The following is a 24,464-nucleotide window of genomic DNA, read 5'->3' as shown; positions in this document are numbered from 1 at the left end:
ATCATTTGAGATGAGAGGAAAGCACTATCGACAGCAGGGGTGGGGAATGAGTGGCTCTCCAGATGTTGGTGGACTGCAGCTCTCATCAGCCCTAGGCAGCAGAACCAATTGTGAGGGATAATTGGTGTTGCAGTCCAACAACATCTGGGATGCCACATGTTCCCGTCCCTGGTCTGCAGTGTTTGATCTACAGTGGCTGTTATGTGCAAGCAACTGATCTGCTGTAGTCATTATTGAACAAGGTTGAAATAATTGAACCCTGGCTATGCTTGTGTGAATTTATCCTTATTTTTTCTTGAAAGCTAGATGCCTGCTATAGGCATCTTCCTCTGCTTGCCAACACTCAAACACACCCCTTGGCATATTACAAGCCTGAATCTGACAGTGCCTTTGGAGATGCAGAGAAATAGAAAGCACCATCACCTTGTGCTTCCTGCTTTCCTGCTTCTTCATAATGGGTGAAATGGAACTTCCCTGCCCCTTGATGAGAGGAATACGCTCTTGATGCAAGAACAGTTTGCATATTTCACCCACGGATGTAACAGAGAAGCACAAGAAACAGGGAGAAAGATAGGCATGGGACTGGTGCTTCCTGTTCTTCCCACAGCTCTGTCACTTTTGGAGCTACTCCTAGTTGTGCCATTTCTTGCAACTTTTAGGGCCAAGTCACATAACCATGTTAGCATAGCCAGAATCTGGGCAGAAGAATATCGAAGCTGATTTGGGCCTGTGGTAAAGTCATTGTGTGCCCATCTTGCAGCTCACCTCATATGTACTATAGCACATAGCCAACTACGTATATTATGAGGTGACATGGTAAAAGCTGCACCAGTGAAGCAATTACATGTCCAGTTCACAGTGTGCAGTCAAAGAGCCAGTGTGGTGCAGTGGTTAGAGTGTCACACTAAGACTGAGAAGACATGGGTTCAAATTCCCACTCAGCCATGAAGCTCACTGGGTGACCTTGGGACAGTCACTACCTCTTAGAACAACATACTTCACATGGTTGTTGTGAGGATAAAATGGTGGGAGGACCATGTATGCACTTTGAGGTCCTTAAAGGGAAGGTGAAATGTATTGTTGTTATTCTTGGTTTGGGTACACCACTCTTACAAGTTGAGATGGTCATGGGAACTGGCCTTCAGACATCACAAATGAGCAACCTCTTCATTAAGCAGGTGCTTTAAGTAAATGTTACATCTGAATGCACATCTTGTATATACAAAGCAGTCATTTGATAGGCTTTCTCATCCATCTCCCCTGAAAATGCAGAATAATTGCCCATTGTACTCCCATGCCATGTATATCAACGACTGAGTGCTTTCAAGGGTTGCAAGATTGGCTCAGATCGGCTTCCTGCTTAGGAAGGGCTGGGTAATGAGAGCTGGGTTTGTTTTTGTTTTAAAAACCCCTTTTTTCTTCACAAAATAATTCTTTGTGTTGAATAAGGGGATACAGAACAAATCCATGGGCAGAAAAAAAACAAACACCACCACCACCCTCCAGGAACCTTTACAGCAGGAATGGGGAATATGTGGCTCTCAAAATGTTCTTTGACTACAACTCCCATCAGCCCTCACCATTGGCTATGCTGGCTAAGGCTGACGGGGTCTGCAGTCCACCAACATCTGACAGGCCACATGTCCCTCCTACCCCAGTTTAAAGTTTCTCATTTGGGGAGTTGTTACAGCTGAGAAAATTCTTGCTGTCTTGAGGGAGTTTTGCACAGAAGTTCTAGCTGAACCCTCCTCCCCTTAGAGACTTCCTCTGTTGTGACCTGTGTCTTCTGACTATGCCTGAACTACACCTGAATACAAAACAAGCAGGTGAACTCTGTGCCTGGGAGCCCCCATGCACCAATAAAATATGCTACGTAGTTGGTCTTATATGGAATGTTAGCACCACCTCTTTGTTATTGGCATTTTCTATTTACAGAATGGGCACTCCAGATGTCCTTTGTGTGAAGGCTTGTACAGCAAAGGGCTGTGCATGTCAGATAAGACCTGAACTAGCATGTTTGTAAAACCGCATAAGAGTTTCAGACTTTTCTTCCTCTTTAGGGTAGGCTGGCGAGTGCTTTCTAACGCCTTTCCTTGAGGCGATAATTCAACTGGAAGCTGGAGCACCTCTGGGCTGAGCACTGAATTTGGAAGGCTGTGGGGCTGCAACGCTCTTGTCAGTTTGCTCCAAGCCTTCTACTCAGCTGCAAATGCTGCTTCTCTCCCAGCTGAAACTTACATTCTGGTCCTCCTCCTCGTCTTTTGGAAAACTCTGTTTTAGGGTGCAATCCTATGTATGTTCAGACAGAAAAAAGTCTACGACTCCTAGCATCCCTCAGCCACTCTGGGAGCCTTTTCGGAAAGCAGGGTACAAATGCTTTAAATAATGAAATAAAACAAAACTTCACTGAAGTTGTGCACAGCACTGCTCTGTCTGTAGAAACTGCTCTGGGAGCACTTTGAGGAAAACACATTTTTTTTAGCTCAAGAATACCAGGCAGACACCAAGCCCCTTTGCCCTCATCTCTTCGTACAATCAACCTGATAGCTCGCGATCACTCATTGTCCCATGTCCTGGATGATCTTTTGCTTTTCAGGTCCAAGAAAGTTATTAGTGCTGCCTTTTGCAGTGATTCAGAGAGCTTCTATTTCTAACAACAGAACATGCTTAACTTGGGATGGGGGAGGAGCGAACCCCCCCTCCCCCTGTTACAAGTGCAGCAAAGTCACAGCAAAGTATAGTCACAAGAACCCGAGGAAGAGTTTTCGATTGAAAATAAGATACAGTGTATGGTTTGAAGGGCTAACCTTCCCCCAACTCTCACTCCTTGCTTTAGTCTGCCTTTTTGGCTGGCAGCACTTAACGGTAATCGGCTTGCTGCTCTTTGAGCCTAGCCCTATCTTTCAAAGGTGCCTCCTACATTGTTCTCTTGGTCCCCGAGGAATGGTGCTGCAGTATGATTCCTTTTCTCTTTGCTTGAAGGTAGAAAAGCACTCTAAGGTTCAAAAGTATTCTCTCAACCCAAGACAACAGTAACATTTTTGGGTAGGGGACTAAGCTTGGATCCTCTTACAGTAAACAGTAACTAATGAGATGAGACAGAAGTTTGAGAGGAACTAGCCTGTTCAAAGTCACCAAGAGTTTGGAGGGACTCTGCAGAGAGATGCTTCTGATGCTGTGACCCTTTCTCAAAATGGAAGATGTGTGTATCTGAATTTGATGGATTTGTACCAAAAATGTTAGTCTGAGCGTTTTGACGTATAGAAAACAACCACACATTTCGCTTAAATTTAGTTTTTATATTGTCAGCCACTGTTGCCCTAGAAGGTCGTATGGAGCCCAGTATATTTTAGAAATGTTTGATGGTGGTGGTGATTTTCACACAAAAGGCTGCTAATAGACTCCATGAAGTACCTGCGGCACCATTTACACATAGAAGCCAGTCTGTGTTTTGCTGCCGTTTCTACATACAACAGGAAACTGCTCTCCATCTAGATCGTTTTTGCATGTACCTGCATGAAATACACAGCAAGGAACATGTATTTGTTGGGTACACTTGTTAAACATTTTATGGGTACACTAAACAAAATGCTTTGTCTATACTTGTAGCTAGCATAATGTATGAAGTGGCCGCATAATTCTTCCTTAAATCCAATGGCATACATAAAACAGGAAAGTAGTTTGTGATATTGGCGCAGGAACCTTGCTGTTTCCCCTGCTAATAAATGATCTCCATCAGTTCATGAGTTTCATTTTGCCAAGAACTTTATAGCTGGGACGTACAATGTGTGATCCTTTTTTAAAAAAGGGTGGGGGGGTTTGGGGCAAGAATAATTTGTGTTTTTGATTGATTGCCACATGCACACAAATCATTTTGCTCCCTCTTCCACTTTAGAAAGGTCTGGCTTCACAGTCAGACCAGTTGGCGGATATTTGTCACCCCGTGATTTCTTAGCAGGACTCGCCTATCGCGTTTTCCACTGTACCCAGTACATACGCCATGGCTCTGATCCCCTCTACACTCCTGAACCGTGAGTATCATTTGTCATGATTTAGTATTTATTTGTTGCATTCATATCTTGCCTGTTCTCTATGGCGCTCAAGGTGGCATACATGATTCTCTCTCACCCTGCCCCCCAGTTTTGAACTTATAACCCTGAAAAGTAGGTTATCCCGAGAGACGGAGAGTGTGTGTGACTGGCACAAGATCACCCAGTGAGCTTCATGGCCAGGTGGGGTTTTGAACTGGGTCTCCCAAGTCCTAGTTCAAACTCTAAACACTGCGCCAGCATTCCCTAACGTGATTCTCTCCAGATGTGCCAGACTGCAACTCCCATCATTCCCAGCCAGCTGAGAATGATGGAAGTTGCTGTTCAACACATCTGGAGGGCACCAGATTGAGGGAGGCTGCTCTAGATAAATAGGTAAGTGGGCCTATATCTCTAGGTATGCCCCTAAAAATGTAAAATATAAATATGACTAACACGTTTGATTTGGCTTTTAAAATTGTTGATGAAGTTTTTAAGGTTATTTTTTTAATGTTTTACTATGTCTTTTTTTGTTTATGATTTTTGTTTTCTGAATTTGGGTACAAACTAGAATGGCACAAAGTAGTAAGCAAGCATTTGAGTTCACCATAATAATTAAACTGAAACAGGTGGGACATGTACTGTAACGTTGCAGCGTGGAGTGTTCTTCTTTGGTGTTTCTTCCTTCCAGCCAGCCAGCTGTGCCTTCTTTCATTACAGTCATTCCATTCCCCCTCCACCCTGGTTTTCCTCCCAATAGATACACAGCATGGGGTTGGGGGATTTCACTCTCTTCCATGAAACACTGCCCACATCATCTTGTAGCAGCTTTTGTTGGGTCTCTTTTTAGCCCTGCTACTTGAGAACATTTGCCTTGAACCCGCAGCAAAACATGTGTTCTACCACTGAGCTTACAACCCTGCTCCTGAAAAGAAAGGTTACCATAGTACGTCAAGTTCCAAAATCAACGGAGGCGATCCTGCTGTAGCCAAGAGTGTTCTTTCTCACATAGAAGAACTCTTAGCATTGAAAAGAAGGGGGAATTGTAATGTGGAACTTTACACATGAACCTATCACCTGCAGGAGAATTTGGATTATTGTTCACCTGGTAATGAGGTGGTCCTATTTCCAATGGTGAAGTCTTTTACAAGAAGCAGAAGGTGGCAGTTCAGAATCAACAATGAATGCCGAGACGTTAAGGCTGAAGCTCTATTCATAATCCCCTGATGTCTGTTTCTATACTGTCAGAGAAAATGAACACAGAAAACAGACAAACTAGGAAACTCCTGCTTGCTTCATAACTACCCATTCTCCTATTCATGCATAGCATATTCCTTGTGTACATGTCTGTGATTCAGTGAATAATAGGAGGTGGATTGATATGAATAATAGAGGCACATACTAGAGAGTTGTGCTGTTTTGAAGTGGGGGGCATCAGGAATATAATGGGGAGCAGAGCGTTACATTAAAAAAATTTCAATGGACTCTGATGTGGGAATACACACACACACTTATAGCCCAAGTATTATTTTGCTTGAAAACAGAGACAATGGGCACCTTTTTAAAGTGATGAACACCGAGAAGGAGTAAGAGTCAAAAAAATCTAAATGGAAGGGCTTTATTTCTTTTGCGACTGAGTGGCTCTGTCAGATTTCATGTCACTCAGAACAAAATATACTTTATAGAAGACAAATGGTGGGATACTGGATTGGAAGATTTTAAAAAAGCACACAGTGGGCAGGATCCAACTGTGTCATTCCGTTAGCACAAATGACATCGCGCTGGCAGAAACTAGGTTCTGAGCTACGCGCAAGAGAAGAATCCAACTAAAGTTATGTTTATGCAAGTGCGGTTCTGCAAGCGGTTGTGCGTTATGCTTGTGCAACCCATTTTACTGCCTGTTGTGCTACCTTGCACAACTGGTTGCACAACTCCTTGCACAACCAGTTGCGTAAGCATAATGGGCAACCCACTTGCACAACAGAAAGTTTGAGCAAAGCTCCACTAGCACTACTGGAGTTTGTGGAATGACACTGTTGGATACTGCCCAGTGTTTTCCAACTGCTAATCAAAGGTGTATTTTTGTAAGCAAACCTTTTAACAGTTATGACAACCAGGTTTGGGTTTTTTGTTTTTTTAAGCAAACTGAGCTATTTCGGGATTGCTGAACAGGGTTGCATGTGCTCTGCCCAATTATACTTCTATATATGTACTAACTTTGCATTCTAATTCTGTGGCAGGGATACATGCCATGAACTCCTGGGACACGTGCCTCTGCTTGCTGACCCTAAATTTGCCCAGTTTTCTCAAGAGATTGGCTTGGCTTCCCTGGGCGCATCCGATGAGGATGTCCAAAAACTTGCCACTGTGAGTCACTATGTTTTAAAGTGTGAGTTTTCCTTGTTTCTTAAGAATCTGTCACATTTATTAAAATGAAGAGTATTTTTCACTGTGATTCCATGTCAGGCCAAACACTTCCCTCAGCCTAACATACACAGACCCCTTCCTCCACTGACATGCCTAAGGCTAGTCTTCGGGTGTGGTTAAAGGGAGCAGGGTAAGTTTCCCACCCCTGTATCAAGGTAGATATATATTTGGGACAATGAACTTTGGGCTCATGATATTGTGCTCTTTCTCCCAGTATGCTTTTGCAAAAGGCATTGTAAGTGGAGTACTTGGCTTTTGTGATCATGGGCATCTCTACAACAGCCTAAAATCCTGCATTTAAGATGGGATTTTCTACTTCTGTTTTAAACTCAGAATCACAATGGACTCCCCCCTGTTTTCCTCCTCCTTTTCCCCCTTATCCGAGTCTTCCATATGTTTCATTATGCAGCCACTAGATGGCGCTGTGGTCTAGCTCCTCTTACTGCAGTTTTTCCTCTTTTCATGAGGGAACTCAAGCGTGGTAATTTGATAGCCCTGGAGGTTGACAACATCATCTAAAGGACCCCCAGACTTCCATGAGTAACCTCAATCTCAATAGCAGGATAAAAGCTCCATGTGCAAAAGCCCCATGTCCACTGTGGAGATGAAGATGAAAAACAAGCTGCAACATTAATGGTGAAAGTTGGTTTCTTCATTTATTGCAATGTCATGGGCAACACCATACCTGCACTGGAGATGAATGTAGTCAGTTCTGTCTGACTTGCACAGAGTGAGGAAGGCCTTGTATGAGCATGCATCAGAGCTCTATGTGTGCACCAGAACTTCCCTGTATGCAACGAACACTTGGATCGAAAAGTTACGGGTGCACATGAGAAACAGCTCTCTTTCAAATCTTTTCTGCAGAGAGTCATATAAAGACAAAACCAGGACCCTAGCATTGCTTAAGTCTTTGAGCTGAATGTACGGCCATTGCAGCAAGGAATACATTTCTTATTTATAAATGGAGTGTTTGGAAAGACTATAAATATTGAAGGAAATCTGCAGTGCCATTTTTCCAGGAAGCTTTAGAGAAGGTTTTAAAAAGTCACAGGGTGGAAGAATCAGAAATATTTCTGGAAGTGTATATGGGAATGGATCTGTCAGATTCACTTTCTCCCACATTCAGTCTTTTAAATCTCAAATTCTTTCTGTTCCAATTATTTGCACCTTTTGTTATGTTCTTATTAAAACAAACAAGCAAACAAACCAAAGAAAATCCTCAGCTATCCCTAGGTGTAGAACAGTGCAGAAAGCAAATAGCTAATGTGCAAACATATGCCAAGTCAAATAGATCAATTCAATTTTTGAATACATTGTGATCAAAAATAGATCTTTCTAATTACTCCATTTTAGTGATCAGCAGCTTTGATGTACATTCAGGGCTTCACACATCCAGATGCTTCATCATGTTTTCTTCAGCGGGCTGAAGCTGAGCTTGATGCTTCTAATGGAGAATCTAGGGGCTCATTCACAGGGGATTTGTTGTGTGTGTGGTGTGATTGTCGCTCTTCATTCACAGTATTTCCCACGTGCCATACACAATGTCTTTGTCCTGCAGGAGCTGTCCTGCATCTTCCCCGTTTTCCCCATGATATTTCTCTACGTGGAAAATGCAGTATTATTTGCAGTCATGCAACGGATCTGCCATCACCCGCCCGTGTATTGCTGAGATTGCGCTACAACATGCTTTGTGTAGGCAGGTGTTGGGTGGTGCAGTGTTGATGTCGCCTAGTGGGAGTGGGATGATCAGGTGGGAGTGTCACCCTCCTGCACCTCCCTTGACCTCCAGCCCCTTCACCATTCTGCTTCTGGGAACAACACTGGGAACTTCGGAAGTGCAGTATACTGGCGTTTCACTAGTATACTAGTTTCACTAGTGGCAGAGATCACTGCTGCCCTGAATGCCCACAATATTGCAACCCCTTTCCCCTCAATCCCCTCTCCCAGTGTATACTCAAACGAGAAAAAGTGTTACTGCTTTCTTTTAAAAGGACAATACTGACTTGTGCACATGGGGGGGGCGTTTTGGAAATGCAGCATAGTGGTTTTCCATTAGTACAGCATGGCAGAGACTGACTTGCGCACATGGGGGTGGGTGGGCAGGGGGAGAGCAGACTTCTGAAGTTACAAAAGTACTGTGGATTGTATATAGACATTGCTGAGGTAGGGATCAGGGGCAGCAGAAGTGAAAAGGGGAGGCAAGGAAGTTGAAATGGAAGAGTTCATGTCGAGAGCGGGGAGGGGCTACCCGGGGGGGGGGTGGACAGAGGGCGTACAACACTGCTGACATCCGATAACATCTCGCCAGACTCCACCCACCAGTGTAAATGGCAGGTAGTGATAAATCCGACATCCGATAAATCCCACAAAGAATCTGGAAGCAGAAGTCCCAGTAAGTTGTGGGATAAAAAGCCTGGTGTGAAGCCCTAGATATGCATGGATATACATAAGCTCCTGGAGCCATAGGGCTTTAGATCACACCCAATATTTCTAGTTTTGGGGAAAAGAGTGTTTCAGCCCATCAAATGTATGTCTGACAATATTGATTGATTTGAATTGTACCCCACCTTTCTACCAAGAAAATGGCACTCAAGGCAGCTTATGTAACCTCATGGTTTGTGATATTTATGCTGTCGCAGTGATGGTCATGCTTCATCCTCATCCTTTGTTTGTTGGTCTCAGTATTTGGGTCAAGAAATTAATGCCCATTGTTTCAGAAATGAGGAAGACAGCATTTTGTATACCAACCCTCTGTAGCTTCTTCCTCTGCAGCACTATCTGCAAATCTGTCCAATTAAAGAAATGGCTGTCAGGAGCTAATTGGCTCCATTAAGCTCTTTCAACTCCCCACACACACACACACCACAACCACTTTGAAGCTGATTTTCAACCTCTGTCTCACTTATGTATTACAAACTGCAGCCCGTTCTTTTATTTTTTGGTAACATTTATTGTGACATATTAATCTAGTGCTGGGGAATGAAAACTAAACAATTTCTGCTCTTTTTTGCTGGTCTGTGTACAGAAGCAGGAGAAAATGGAGGTTTTGCAAATGCTTATGGAGCTCATTTTTATAGATATAAATGGCTTATCCTTGACTAAATGATATAGGAAGCCAATGCTTACATATGCCAATAGAATTGTGTGCATTACAGGAGAGCTTTGAACATTTTCACCCACTAAGGGAAAAATAAATTGCATTTCTTCTTGTTATCTCATCAAGTTGATGAATCTGTGGCTTTCTTAAAGCTTAAAATAGCAGTTACTGTGGTCAAATCATTAGATTCTGCTAGCCATTCTTCAGATATTTCAGCTCTCCCTAATTACAAAGGACAGCCATTTTTGTTGCCTCTCCCTGCTGTCACTGTCCCCACGTTTGCTTTTGGGAGATGCCTTGTTAAAAATTTTGTTAGCAAGCTACTAGATTATCATCCTTCATATCCCCCCCTGGCACTTCCTACAAGCACTTGAGGAATTCCATTCTGGTGAATTTTGATATGAACTGACCAGAGGTTGTATCCAACCCTGCCCATCCACCAGTGGAATGAAAACCACTGGCAGAAAGTCTTCCCCTCCCCTTGTAGTACCCCCCCCATGCCCTCCCGAGCTGCTCTGGAGGGTTGAGAGACCCTCTGGAGCAGATTTGGGAGGTGTGTGGGGGGCTCCAAGGGGATGGAGAGCAAGGGAAAATCCCATCATATGAACAGAAGTCCTCTCCTGTGATGTTGAATTTATGCATCCTGAATGGTGTGCAGCTTGGAATTCACACTTCTCCGAATGTTCCAGTGAGCTTCTTGGCTCAAAACTCCATGTCAAAATGCATTTCAAAATGCATATTTGGAGATAAAATACATTTAGAAATGTGTATTTGGAGAGAAAATGCATTCCAAAATATATATGGATGGGTGTGTTTAAAACACCCATCACAGTTTAATGTGGAAATGGAACAGAACAGGCTTATGTGCAACACATGCTAAAGTGACACAGACCAAAAATAGCCTATTTCATCCATTGCTACCTATTTCTCAGTGCAGGAAGTAGATGTACCTTTGCTCTAGTGCACATATAGCATACAGCCTGTTATTTCACACAGTGCAACTGCTGAGAAGGAATACTTTGAACTGTGATCGCATGTTGTCAGTATGTCTTTCAAGCAGATCTTTAACCAAAAGAACAAGTGCTGCCTTGGCTTCTAAACTGGTGGAGGACTAGTTCAGAACAGATGAATAAAACTCCCAGCAGGCAGAGTAGAGCCTTCAGAAATATGTACGGGGGGGGGGGGCAGTGATCTTTGGCCTAACAATACAGGCGTTATGAGTGTGCCCCTCTTTTCATCTGTGAAATGGTAGACAGAGCGCATGCTTTCCTGCACCAAGAAAACATCGAAAACATTACTGTTAACAGGGTCTAAGTGTACAGATAGCAACCGTGGATCCATTAAAAAAAATGAAATTATGAGTAAGCCAATTGTAATTTGGGTAGCATAACTAGCAAATGCTGAGCAATTAAAATGGACAAGCCTGCCAATTACTGTCCTAAAGTAATGATAATTTCCTCTGCAATGTAGCCTATAGTCTCAATATCAAATGCCTTCCTCTTGATAATGATTATCACATTTGAGTTGGCAGGAGCCCATACACAGGGAAGTCAGACATCGTTCGTAGCATTTGTGTGGAATCCTGGCACTGGGAACCAGATACACATGGTGCATTCATGATGATGGGCATTTCATAATTTATATTCCTAAGGGTTCCAAATAGCTGAGAGCCAAAAGAAAGAGCTAGGACCCAGCAACATTTCACAGATAATGAATGGTTACAGATGCACCATGAAGTTAACCAGAATATACAATGGAAATACGGCAGTACTTCGCAGAGGCTAAGAGAATAGTGGTTTGGTTAAGGCAGCCTTCCTGAGCCTGGTGCCCTCCAGATGAGTGGGACTACAAACTCCCATCATCTCCAGCCAGCATGGGTATGCTTTTTGGGGATGATGGGAGTTGTAGTCCAACACCTCTGGAGGTGGCAGGTTGGGGAAGGCTGCCTTTTAAGGCACTGTAATGCATCCATGGCGGAGGGGGGGATTTAAACCAGGGACTTCACCAGCATGCCACACTACCACTTGAACTGCATGGAGTGTCACTAATTCATCCGGTGAGCAAGTTCATTCACCAGCATAACCAAAGAAATGTGTAGGAATGTTCAATTATAGCTCTTCGCATATTGCGGGTGGGGCGGGGAGGAAGGACAGAGACCTTCCAATGCATATAGTCTCTTCACACTATTGCCAAATACTTGCTGTGTAAAAAGCCAAGGGTCAAAATTGGTTGTTCAGTAGTGCCCCTGAGGAAGAACTTGGTATGAAGTACATTGGCCTCAATAACAATTTTCTTTTGTGCATCTGGAGGTCTCCTGCTTTCCTTTTCCCAGCAATTGGTGCCTTCCCATTTTTTCCTCTTGCATAATGGAGAGCACATTTTTTCCCTGGAACTTCTTTTTGAAATTTTATGATTTTAAAAAGAAAGAAAGAAAAAGCAGCCAGTGTGTGCGTTCCTTGTTCAGCAACTATTTACGATTTGTTCATGATTACATTTTTCTCCTGTGCCCACAAATGCTCTCAGGGCAACTAACAAAAGAAATAAAACAGTACAATGTATCAATAAAACCAATGAACAGTAACAAGTGGCAGAAAATAAAACACAACCAATATGCTGATCAGAGGGAGCTTAAAATGTCCAGTGGTTTAAAAGGCATAAAAAAAAACCTTGGGGGAATAACTACATAAAGGCTACATCAAGGCACATTTTTTCCCCTCACCACTGATACTTCTAATGACTATAAATAGATTAGCAGTGGCACATGTTTCTTTACTTACACATCTTGCAGACACACATGGGCATCTTATGTTTTTGATTACGACTGTTCAAGTAGGATTCACAGATCAAAACTATGGTGAGATCCAGAGGTTGCTGGGGGCTCACAGGTGTTGCTGTGGCTGAGATCTGTGATTCCCACTTGAAAAATGTTACTTTAATGATGAGTACTGGAAGCATAAGATACTGACATGTATCTTGCATTCAAGGTGTGTTCAGCCAGGCTGGCTCCTACCATTAGAGAGAGTGAGGCGGTTCCCTCAGGCACCTGATTTTTGGTGTCATGAACGGGCAGCATAATGTTACTCATTAATTTATTATTTTTGTGTTTATGCTCCCAGGGTCATGCACTTGTGGGATTTTCCGCCTAGCGGGCCAAAATAACTTGGTCAGCCTTAGGTTCTATTCATCTTACAAGGTGGAATAGTATTTGCTCTTCTCCATCAGGCAGCAAAACGCCCTGTCAGACACTGAAATGAGTTCAGGAATTTTAAAGCCAGGAAAACAAGTGGCATAAACATGCTCTTCCTGTCACGTCTTCGTAACCAAATGCTCCAAATTAGCACAATTAAATGCAGTTGCCTCCTTAGGCTGCAACCTATGCACCCATACCTGGGAATAAGCTTCACTGAATGCAGTGGGATTTCTTTCTGTGCAAACATGCACAGGATTGCTCTTCATATGTCTCCCTCTCAACCCCCCATTTGGTCACATGGATTTCATAACTGAGGCATTGATCTGTAGTTATAAATTAGAAGGTGACTCTGTATAGCTAACTTCAACTCTCATTTACATTAAAGGGGCCTACGCAACCTAACTGTCAACAGGATGGCACCCAAATCCTGTAAAAAGAGATTACGATAAAATACAAAAGAAATTATTGGATTGTATAGTTGCTAAAAGCTTTAGATTATATTTTCTTTACATTTATAGTGTGAAACGACAATTGCACCAATAAGATACTTGTGGCACCTGAAAGACTAATAAATATATTGGTGCATAACTTTTGTGGGCTACAGTCCCTTGTATCAGAAACATTTAGAGAGCAATCCTATGGCCGCTAGGCACTGTCTAGAGGGCCATAGGATATGCTCTTTTCCGGGAACTGACCTCGGAGCCCATACTCCAAACCTGACTACCCCCCTCATCCGTGCTACCTTGGAGGCAGTGCGGAGAAGCCTCATCCTCCGTGCTCGGAAGACGAGCACGGAGAGACTGAAAAGGGGCATTCTGAGGGGGGGGTGTTCTGGGGTGGGGAGAGCGGAGCTGTGCGTATGACACATCCAATGTGTCGTATGGCAGCTTCCTCTCCCGGTTCCACCCCCCCGCTGCTAGACAGCTGAAAACGGCTGTCTAGTGAGAAAGAGCAAGGCAGGAGAGACACAGAGGGAACGATCCCCCCACACTTCTCCTGCCTTGCTTTGGATAGGCGGTTGCCTCTGAGGTCAGAGGCAGCCACCTATCTAGTTTGGATTGTGCCCTTAGTCTACAAAAGGTTATGCTACAATAAAAGCATTAGTCTCTAAGGTGCCTTAAGATGGCTTGTTGTTTTGGATGCAGAATACTAACATGGCTAGCTGTCTGGTAACAGAATGCTGTTTCCACCAGTCCTGAAACTGGAGAGATGTGTCGGAAAAAGACACTCAACTATTCAGAAATTAGAAGTCCATAACACACATATTCTAGATGTTTTATGGTGATATTTTTAAGGGCTTGTATAATGAACATTACCCAGCACGTCAACTTTCAGGCACAAAACGTAATAGATTTTGATATTCAAGTTAATAAGAGAATAATGTGAGCCTGACAAAGCATTTGCATGCTCATTATGCCTGCCATTTTCAGGGGGAAACATCATCATCATTAAGAAATTGCAGAATCGGCAATCACAGTCCTCAGCTGAAGTTCAATCACTCACGCTGTGAATCTGTGATCTGCCAGGGTGGGGAGAAAAGCAAGAATGCTCTTAAAAATATCTTGATGAGTTCTGTAGTCTTCAGGAGTAACTGAAATAATTACTTAAGTAACTAAGGTCATACCCAAAGTGCTTGCTTTTGTAGACATATATTATAGATTTCATCTTGTTTTCTGTTGTTATATATGGAGTAGAAACCAAACTAGCAAAGAAATATGTGTGGGCGTCATCCTGACTCCATTAACACAAGTCAGTGGGAATGAGAATTCAATCATAAGCTTTTTTTTAAAAAAAAGACCAGATGAAAGCATGACTCCAGTTTTGCCCTGAATTACCAAAATTGTGTGAGTTTAAAACCATTGTGAGTTTATAGCTATTATGAACAGAACTTGCTTTATTAAAAACTACACAAGCTATGGCTTTTTATGAAAAACATTTTTAACCTATGACTCCAAGCATTCCAGGCAGCTTACATGCATACATTAAAATCACAATAAAATCACAAACTCTTAAAAAAACCCAACTAATTGCAGCAAGGAACAGTGGCATAACCCCCCGCCCCCCCCACACACTAATAAACAAACTCAGTTTCCCAATGTTTAGCTGGAAAGGTGGGCTTTTCAGTGTTTGGTAAATATTGGCAAGGACGTGCCTGCTCCAGAGCTTCTGGACCCAATGCAGAGAAGGCCTTTGTCCTTCCTGCTACCATCCTTATAATAATTGACTGTAGACAATAAAGCTCTGAGCAGCTGATTGTTACTCAATGGGACCCTCACATGACAAACTTAATTTGGAATGGTGACGGGTTAAATAGGGAGAAACATTCCCCAAAGTTGCCAGTGTCTCTCCCGAAAGCTTGGGGGTTTCTCTCTCTCCACCATGGAGGCAGAGTCCTTATCCTCTGATAGTCACTCCTGAGATCCTGGGCTCCTCCTGGTCTACCGGCAGATCCTGCACATTGCTGGTGGCGGGTGGTTTCTGATCCTCCAGCTCTTCTTCCAAAGAGGAGTTTTCCAAAGGGGGCGTGACACTGGGGAAGAGGGCATGCAAGGATGACTCTTCCTGTGTGCCCCTGCCCCAGTTTACTCAGGTCCTTGACCAACTGCCAAAAAGGGGGTTGGCAGGCTGTCAAAAGCAAGATTGAGCTGGAAAAAAGGCACACAGGAAGACTCATTCCTGCATGCCCTCTTCCCCAGCACAGTCACACTGCCTCAGCATGATGGGGAATGGGGAGGACCCTAGGCACATGTGGTGAGCCACACTGGTGGCCTCTAAGGGCCACATGTGGCCTGCAGTCCCTGAGTTGCCCATCCCTAGTCTACACTGACTAGCAGCAGCTTTTCAGAGCTTCAGACAGCAGTCTTTCCCTGTCATACTGGATGGAGGTGCCAGGAATTGAGTGTGAGTCCTTCCACATGCTCTCCTACTGAGCCACAGCCTTTCTCCTAATGAATAATGTGAGTGTTTGAAAGCGTGTCAAACTGGAACAACAGACAGGACCAATGAAAGACAGAAATCCACCTCTTCTATGCATCTTTTAAGTTCGAGCAATGCGGCTACAAATATGCAAATCTGCTAGGAAAAACTGACACAGTCGTGTGTGTTTTCAGCCATGTGCATCAAAGTTATTTTTCTACTCAGTGGAAAGTAGTCTCCTCTTAGTATTCAGTGTTGCTGTATATTAAAGGAGATGGTTTCAATCACTGTCCACCATGAATGGACAAATCAAATTTGTGTTACCTGATTCTTTCTCTCTGCCTGATGCTTGGTGTTTTTGGTTGTCTGGGTAGCTGAACAAATGGAGGAAAATTGAACATAATAAGCTTGACTATATGTCTAGGATAGGGCTTAATTAATTACTTGATGATACAGCTTGGAACGGTTGGCATCGTACCATTAGAGGGCACCAGGGATGGATAATGGAACATAATCTTTGCATTTTTTAATGGGGTGTGATATGATCTCTTTGTCGGAACAGCTTAATTAAATTTTTATAAACCCAGTCTTCCCATCCTAGAACCCAATGGGAATTTTGCCATTGTCATGAGTTCCCTCTGGAACAAATATTATCTTCATTTACATTTAGCAGCCTTACAATATTAAACTATGCACATATAAATGAATGCGGAACACAACCCTGTATTATTTATTGTTGTGTTCTCAGAATTGAATGTATACATTTTTAGTGCTGAAAGGGAGCAGCATGATCATCTTACTTACCATGATAGCCTGTCTCCTTATGGCAAAGGATGCCTTAAAGCCACAATGTGCTGCTGAATAGGAAGCTTTGCTTGGTTTTTGCAAGAGACGACAATGGACAGAAATTATCTCGAGCAAGTGCCTCAGGTCAGATCTTCTTAGAAACATACGTAGAGATATCTGCCACTGGAATGCAGCCATGAGAGAATGCCACTCTTTGCTCGCTTAGGTGAAAAAATGTGAATATTTCTAAAAGCTCTAACATACAGCCACTAAAAACCAGTGGATATGCATGGCAGGATGTACATTTATTGAAATCCTATATTTTTCATTTCAAAAGCTCCCAGTAACTTACATGGAGTTCTCAGTGATCTCCTTCCAGGACCGATCAAGTTCTTACCTGCTTAGCTTCAACAATGCTACAGTGCCAGCCACTGCCGTAGCACTCAGTACATCATGTTTCTGTGCGTTTGTGAAAAGCCAAAATTCCAGGTGGAATAGCAATGTCCATTAAGAGCTGGGAAAAAGGGAGACTGCACATTTCCCACTATATTAGCACCATGACAGGGACAGCTGCGCCTTCTGAAACACTTTTCCCTGAGCAACTATGGGAAGAATCCAAAATAAGTCCTACTTGGAGTAGACCCATTGAAATGAATGGGACTTTACCTTATGTCTTATATTTAACAATCAACCCTAGTCAAATTGATCTTTGGATTTAGGAACATAGGGCACTGCCGTATATTGAGTCAGATGCTTGGTCCATCTAGCTTAGTACTCTGACTACTTGGAGATGAGGGGGACTGAATCTGGCACCTTCTTCATGCAAAGTGCTCTACCACTGAGCCACAGCCCTTTCCCTTCTGTCCTCTGTTAGAAAAGAAGGGTATTATCTATATTTATAATTATATACCGTCCCCTATCGCTCTATATATATACAGTCAGGGCCAGAAATATTGGAACAAGGATAACTGTTTTGGCAGTTGGCCTCTGTACACCGCCACATTGAAGTTGAAAGGAAACACACCCGATGGGAGTGAAGTCAGGACTTTCAGCTGTAATTCAAGGGGTTTGAGATAAGTGGGGCACTAAACATTCAGGAAGGACAGCCAGTGGCACACACACACCCCATCGTTGGTGGCTCATAAGTAATGGAACGAATGGCTGACAAGCAGCTGCATGGCCAGGTGTGGCCTGTTTCCTGGGTACCCCATGACCAAGCAAGCAGATAAAAGGCCTGGAGCTGGTTCTGAGTGTTACATTTGCATTTGGTAGCTGTTCACTGGAACTCCCAACATGAGGTCCAAAGAGGTGTCCATGCGAGTGAAGGAGGCCATCATTAGGCTGAGGAAACAACATAAACCCATCAGAGAGATAGCAGAAACAGTGGGAGTGGCCAATGCAACAGTTTGGAACATCCTGAAAAAGAAGGAATTAACTGGCAAGCTCAGCAACAGCAAAAGGCCTGGAAGACCACAGAAGACAACTAAAGGGGATGACCACAGAATTCTGCTCATGGTGAAGAGAAACCCTTTCACAACATCTAGCCAGGTCAAGAACGCTCTTGCAGAGGTAGGCGTGTCATTGTCAACATCTACAGTCAAGAGACGGCTTTATGAATGTAAATACAGAGGCTTCACAACAAGGTGCAAACCACTGGTAATGCTCAAGAACAGGCAGGCCAGATTAGCCTTTGCCAGCAAACACCTAAAAAAGCCTACCCAGTTCTGGAATAAGATTCTGTGGACTGATGAAACCAAGATTAACTTGTACCAGAATGATGGGAAGAGAAAAGTATGGAGAAGGAAAGGAACAGCTCATGATCCAAAGCATACCACATCATCTGTCAAATGTGGTGGAGGCAGTGTTATGGCATGGGCATGTATGGCTGCCAATGGAACTGGGTCACTGCTGTTTCTTGAAGACCTGACTTCTGATAAAAGCAGCAGGATGAATTCTGAAGTGTATAGGGCTATACTTTCTGCTCAGATTCAGCTGAATGCTGCCAAACTGATAGGACGCCGCTTGATATTGCAGATGGTAATGACCCAAAACATACAGCAAAAACTACCCAAGTGTTTCTCCAGGCAAAGAAGTGGGATGTTCTTCAATGGCCAAGTCAGTCACCTGATCTCCACCCAATAGAGCATGCTTTTCACTTCCTGAAGACAAGACTGAAGGCAGAAAGACCCACCAACAAGCAGCAGCTGAAGGCAGCTGCAGTCAAGGCCTGGCAAAGCATCTCGAGGGAGGAAACTCTGCATTCGGTCATGTCCATGGGTTCCAGACTTCAGGCAGTCATTGACTGCAAAGGATTTTCATCCAGGTATTACAGGCGATCCTTAAGTTTGAAATGATGTTGGTTTGTTCCATTACTTCTGAGCCACCAACGATGGGTGTGTGTGTATGCCACTGGCTGTCCTTCCTGAATGTTTAGTGCCCCACTTTTGTCAACCCCCTTGAATTACATCTGAAAGTCCTGACTTCGCTCCCATCTGGGTGTGTTTCCTTTCAACTTCAATGTGGTGGTGTACAGAGGCCAACTGCCAAAACAGTTATCCTTACTCCAATATTTTTGGCCCTGACTGTATGTGTGTGTGTGTGTATGTATATATATATATATATATATATATATATATATATATGTGTATGTATGTATGTATATATATATGTATGTATATGTATATGTGTATGTGTGTGTGTATATATATATATATATGTATGTGTACGTATGTATGTACATATATATGTATGTATGTATATGTATGTGTATATATATATATATATATATATATATATATACTGGAGAAGGAAATGGCAACCCACTCCAGTATTCTTGCCAAGAAAACCCCATGGAACGTATCACAAGGCTAAAAGAGATGACGCCGGAAGATGAGCCCCTCAGGTCGGAAGGTGTCCAATATGCTACTGGGGAAGAGCAGAGGGTATTTCCAAGTAGCGCCAGAAAGAGTGAAGCGGCTGGGCCAAACCCGAAAGGACACTCAGCTGTGGATGTGTCTGGCGGTGAAAAGAAAATCCGATGCTGTAAAGAACAATATTGTTTAGGAACCTGGAATGTCAGATCAATGAATCAAGGTAAGCTGGAGGTGGTCAAACATGAGATGGCAAGATTGAACATCGACATCTTGGGAATCAGCGAACTAAAATGGACAGGCATGGGCGAATTTAATTCAGGTGACCATCATATCTACTATTGTGGGCAAGAATCCCTTAGAAGAAATGGAGTAGCACTCATAGTCAACAAAAGGGTGGGAAAAGCAGTACTGGGGTACAATCTTAAAAATGATAGAATGATCTCAGTACGAATCCAAGGCAAACCATTCAACATCACAGTAATTCAAGTCTATGCCCCAACCACTGAGGCCGAAGAAGCTGAGGTTGATCGGTTCTATGAAGACCTACATCACCTTCTAGAACTAACACCAAAAAAAGATGTCCTCTTCATCATAGGGGATTGGAATGCTAAAGTAGGAAGTCAAGAAATCACCGGGATAACAGGCAGGCATGGCCTTGGTGTACAAAATGAAGCAGGACAAAAGCTAATAGAGTTTTGCCAAGAGAACATGCTGATCATAGCAAACACTCTTTTCCAACAGCACAAGAGGCGACTCTACACATGGACGTCACCAGATGGTCAATATCGAAATCAGATTGATTATGTCCTTTGCAGCCAAAGATGGAGAAGCTCCATACAGTCAGTAAAAACAAGACCTGGAGCTGACTGTGGCTCAGATCATGAGCTGCTTCTTGCAAAATTTCGGCTTAAATTGAAGAACGTAGGGAAAACCACTAAACCATTCAGGTATGACCTAAATCATATCCCTGATGAATATACAGTGGAGGTGAGGAATAGATTTCAGGGATTAGACCTGATAGACAGAGTGCCTGAGGAACTATGGACGGAGGTCTGTGACATTGTTCAGGAGGCAGCAACGAAATCCATCCCAAAGAAAAAGAAATGCAAGAAAGCCAAGTGGCTGTCTGATGAGGCTTTACAAGTAGCTCACGAAAGAAGGGAAGCGAAAAGCAAGGGAGAAAGGGGAAGATATACCCAACTGAATGCAGAGTTCCAGAGAATAGCAAGGAGAGACAAGAAGGCCTTCTTAAATGAACAATGCAAAGAAATCAAGGAAAACAACAGAATGGGAAAGACTAGAGATCTCTTCAAGAAAAGCGGAGATCTCAAGGGAACGTTTTGTGCAAAGACGGGCATGATAAAGGACAAAGAAGGCAGGGACCTAACAGAAGCAGATGAGATTAAGAAGAGGTGGCAAGAATACACAGAAGAACTATACAGGAAAGATCTGAATGTCCCTGATAGCCATGATAGTGCGGTCACTGAACTTGAGCCGGACATCCTAGAGAGTGAAGTCAAGTGAGCCTTAGGAAGCGTTAGTAAGAACAAAGCTAGCGGAGATGACAGTATTCCAGCTGAGCTATTTAAAATCCTAAAAGATGATGCTGTTAAAGTGCTGCATTCAATATGCCAACAAATCTGGAACACTCAACAGTGGCCACAAGACTGGAAAAGGTCAGTTTGGCATTGCCCTTCTTTGGAATTGGAATGTAAAGAGTGTTCAAACTACCGCACAATTGCGCTCATTTCACATGCCAGCAAGGAGATGCTCAAAATCCTACAAGCTAGGCTTCAGCAATATGCGAACCGAGAACTACCGGAAGTACAAGCTGGGTTTAGAAGAGGCAGAGGAACTAGAGATCAAATCGCCAACATTCGCTGCATCATGGAGAAAGCAAGAGAATTCCAGAAAAACGTCTATTTCTGCTTCATTGACTACGCTAAAGCCTTTGATTGTGTGGATCACAACAAACTGTGGCAAATTCTTAAAGTGATGGGAGTACCCGACCACCTTACCTGTCTCCTGAGAAACCTGTACGAGGGTCAAGAAGCAACAGTAAGAACCAGACATGGAACAACCGATTGGTTCAAAATTGGGAAAGGAGTACGACAAGGCTGCATATTGTCACCCTGCTTATTTAACTTATATGCGGAGTACATCATGAGAAATGCCGGGTTGGATGAATCAGAGGTCAGAATTAAGATTGCCGGGAGAATTATCAACAACCTCTGATATGCAGGCGATACCACCCTAATGGCAGAAAGCGAAGAGGATCTCAAGAGCCTGTTGTTGAGGGTGAAAGAGGAGAGTGCAAAAGCTGGTTTGAAACTCAACATTAAAAAAACTAAGATCATGGCAACTGGCCCTATCACTTCCTGGCATATAGAAGGGGAAGAAATGGAAGCAGTGACAGATTTTACTTTCTTGGGCTCCAAGATCACCGCAGATGGTGACTGTAGCCATGAAATTAAAAGACGCTTGCTCCTTGGGAGGAAAGCTATGGCCAACCTAGACAGCATAGTAAGAAGCAGAGACATCACCTTGCCGACAAAGGTCCGTCTAATCAAAGCTATGGTTTTCCCAGTAGTAATGTATGGCTGTGAGAGCTGGAATATAAGGAAGGCTGAGCGCTGAAGAATTGATGCTTTCGAACTGTGGTGCTGGAGAAGACTCTTACGAGTCCCCTGGACTGCAAGGAGGTCAAATCAGTCCATCCTAAAGGAAATCAACCCTGACTGCTCATTGGAAGGACAGATAATGAAGCTGAAGCTCCAATATTTTGGCCACCTAATGCGAAGAGAAAACTCTCTGGAAAAGACCCTGATGCTGGGAAAGACTGAAGGCAAAAGGAGAAGGGGACGGCAGAGGATAAGATGGCTAGATAGCATCACGGATACAATGAATATGAACTTGAGCACGCTCTGGGAGAGAGCGCAGGACAGGAAGGCCTGGCGTGCTATGGTCCATGGGGTCACGAAGAGTCGGACACGACTGAACGACTGAACAACAACAATATATATGTATATGTATATGTATATGTATATGTATATGTATATGTATGTGTATATATATATATATATATATATATATATATATATATGTGTGTGTGTGTGTGTGTGTGTGTATACATACATACATATATATTTATATACAAAAATTGTAATAGCCATCCCTAAATTCAACCCTGCTTCAACAAATCCATGACACATTTACCAGGACTGAGAAGGTTTTTGGGTCACAGTTATTTTGAACGAGCACTGTGCTCTACATTCTAGATCTTTGAGCCCCCAAATTTGCAGTTCCACAAAATCCAACCCTAAACACACACAGGCACAATCATGTTTTGTGTAGTCTTCAGGCTATGAAATCCATGATGCGATGTGACAAAGACTGAAAGACAAATGTTCAAGTCCATGAATAAAAGTGAACAGCTGACAATATTGATGGAATTTATGCATGATTCTAGCTGGTATCACACCTTGGATAGCTGCTTTAGAGTTCTGGCTGGTTCTGACGGAAACATGGAGTGGATTGGAGTGGATTCACTGCCCCACTGACATTGGAGCCACCAGCCTCCACTGGACAAAATGTAACATCTGAAGCTCAGCTTAACTGCAGCTTCTGACCAATGAATGATTCCCCTCCCTAAATAAAAGCACCACTCCATATTTATTTATTTAGGGAGCGATCCAATGGCCCCTAGACAGCAGCTAGACAGCCATAGGATATCTGGTTTTCTGGGAACCAACCTCGGAGCCTGTGCTCCAAGGTCAGTTCCCAGAGAACTGACCTCGCCATACTTCTGCGCTGCCTCGGAGGCAGCGCGGAACAGCCCCCTGCTCCGTGCTCACAACAGGAGCACAGAGTGGCCGGAAAGGGGCGTGTCTGGGGGCGTTCCGGGGCGGGGAGGGCGGAAATGCCTGTACGACACATCCAATGTGTTGTACAGCAGCCTTCTCCCCCACGCAGCCCTCCCACAGCTAGACAGCCACAATCGGCTGTCTAGCTGCAAATGCAGGGCAGGAGGCGCACAGAGGGAATGATCCCCTGCATGCTTCTCCTGCCCTGCATTGGATACTAGGCGGTCGCCTCCGAGTTTGGAGGCAGCCACCTATCTCAATAGGATTGCACCCTTATTTGTAGTATTTTTTATCCCATTCCTCAGCCTAAAAAGGCTTCCAGAGCAGCTTACATATAATCAGTAAAACAAGACAGTCCCTGGCCATTGGCTTAAAATCTAAATCTAAAAAGACAAGGAGAAAGGAAAGAGGGGAAAAATGCCCTGCTTCTCCCTCGCCTCCATACAGCCCGCTAGAATGGCTGATGCCACTCAGGGAGGAGGAGCCTTCATAGATCATAATTTTCCTCTTCATTTTCCTATGAACTTAATTCAGCATCTCCCACCAAGATACTGAACAGACTCTTTCCTGCTTGGGATTTGCGTATTTATTTCTGAGAGTTTAAAGTACTTCCCGAACTTCTGTAACATGACATATGTAAACACATCCCAGCCTACTTTTCTGCTTTGCTTCACCGGCGCTTCTGTGAAGCCCAAGTGGTGGTCTTTGCATTATCACTAACCAAAAAACTGGTCCAACCAGTGGAATCTTCTTAACCTGTTTTATATCTCAGATCTGAATGTCTGTTTTTCATAATGAAGGAGACTTAGGTTGTGGAACCTTCAAATGGGACAAATATTTAGAAAAAACTGGTATGTGCTGTACAAGACCTTTTGGCTAAGTATTGACTAGATTGATTTATTATAGATTAATTTACAACATGTGTATGCCAACCGATGACCATGTTTTCTGGGTGGTTTACGATAAACAAAAACAATATAGATACAAAGCAGAACATAAAGCCACAAAATCAAAAGTAAGATAACATACAAGAACAAAACTTGCAGCAACCATACAATGAAAAACACAGATTTTAAAACTGAGATGCTCGGATTAAATAAGTTATTTAAAAAACAGACGAAGACTGAATGAAAGACCACAGGGGTGGCGCCAGATGAATCTCTCTGGAATGGCTGTTTCATAACAGGGGGCCTCTATTGAAAAGTGAGCTTTGTTCTGAAAGACACAACTTGCTTATAACTTGTTTTTATTTTATTTTTTCTGTATATCAGCTCCTTTATGACA

At 43.3% G+C, this 24,464-nt stretch overlaps 1 protein-coding gene across 2 annotated transcripts in view; it reads left to right on the top strand.

Moving 5' to 3' along the window:
• TPH2 (tryptophan hydroxylase 2) overlaps positions 1–24,464 on the top strand; it is a 92,383-nt gene that overhangs the window by 30,792 nt on the left and 37,127 nt on the right. For both annotated transcript variants that reach the window (XM_084810480.1, XM_084810481.1), the window contains exons 7-8: positions 3,896–4,031; positions 6,269–6,395. In XM_084810480.1, the coding sequence (XP_084666606.1) occupies positions 3,896–4,031; positions 6,269–6,395 (263 nt within the window). The remainder of the gene's footprint in view (positions 1–3,895; positions 4,032–6,268; positions 6,396–24,464) is intronic.

The sequence above is a fragment of the Heloderma suspectum genome, chromosome 7 (genome assembly GCF_057233095.1).
Source record: "Heloderma suspectum isolate Gila_16-S chromosome 7, 16-S_ref, whole genome shotgun sequence".
Classification (NCBI taxonomy): Eukaryota; Metazoa; Chordata; class Lepidosauria; order Squamata; family Helodermatidae; genus Heloderma; species Heloderma suspectum.
Note: the sequence above shows the minus strand (reverse complement) of the source record. Positions and strands in the feature narration are given on the sequence as shown.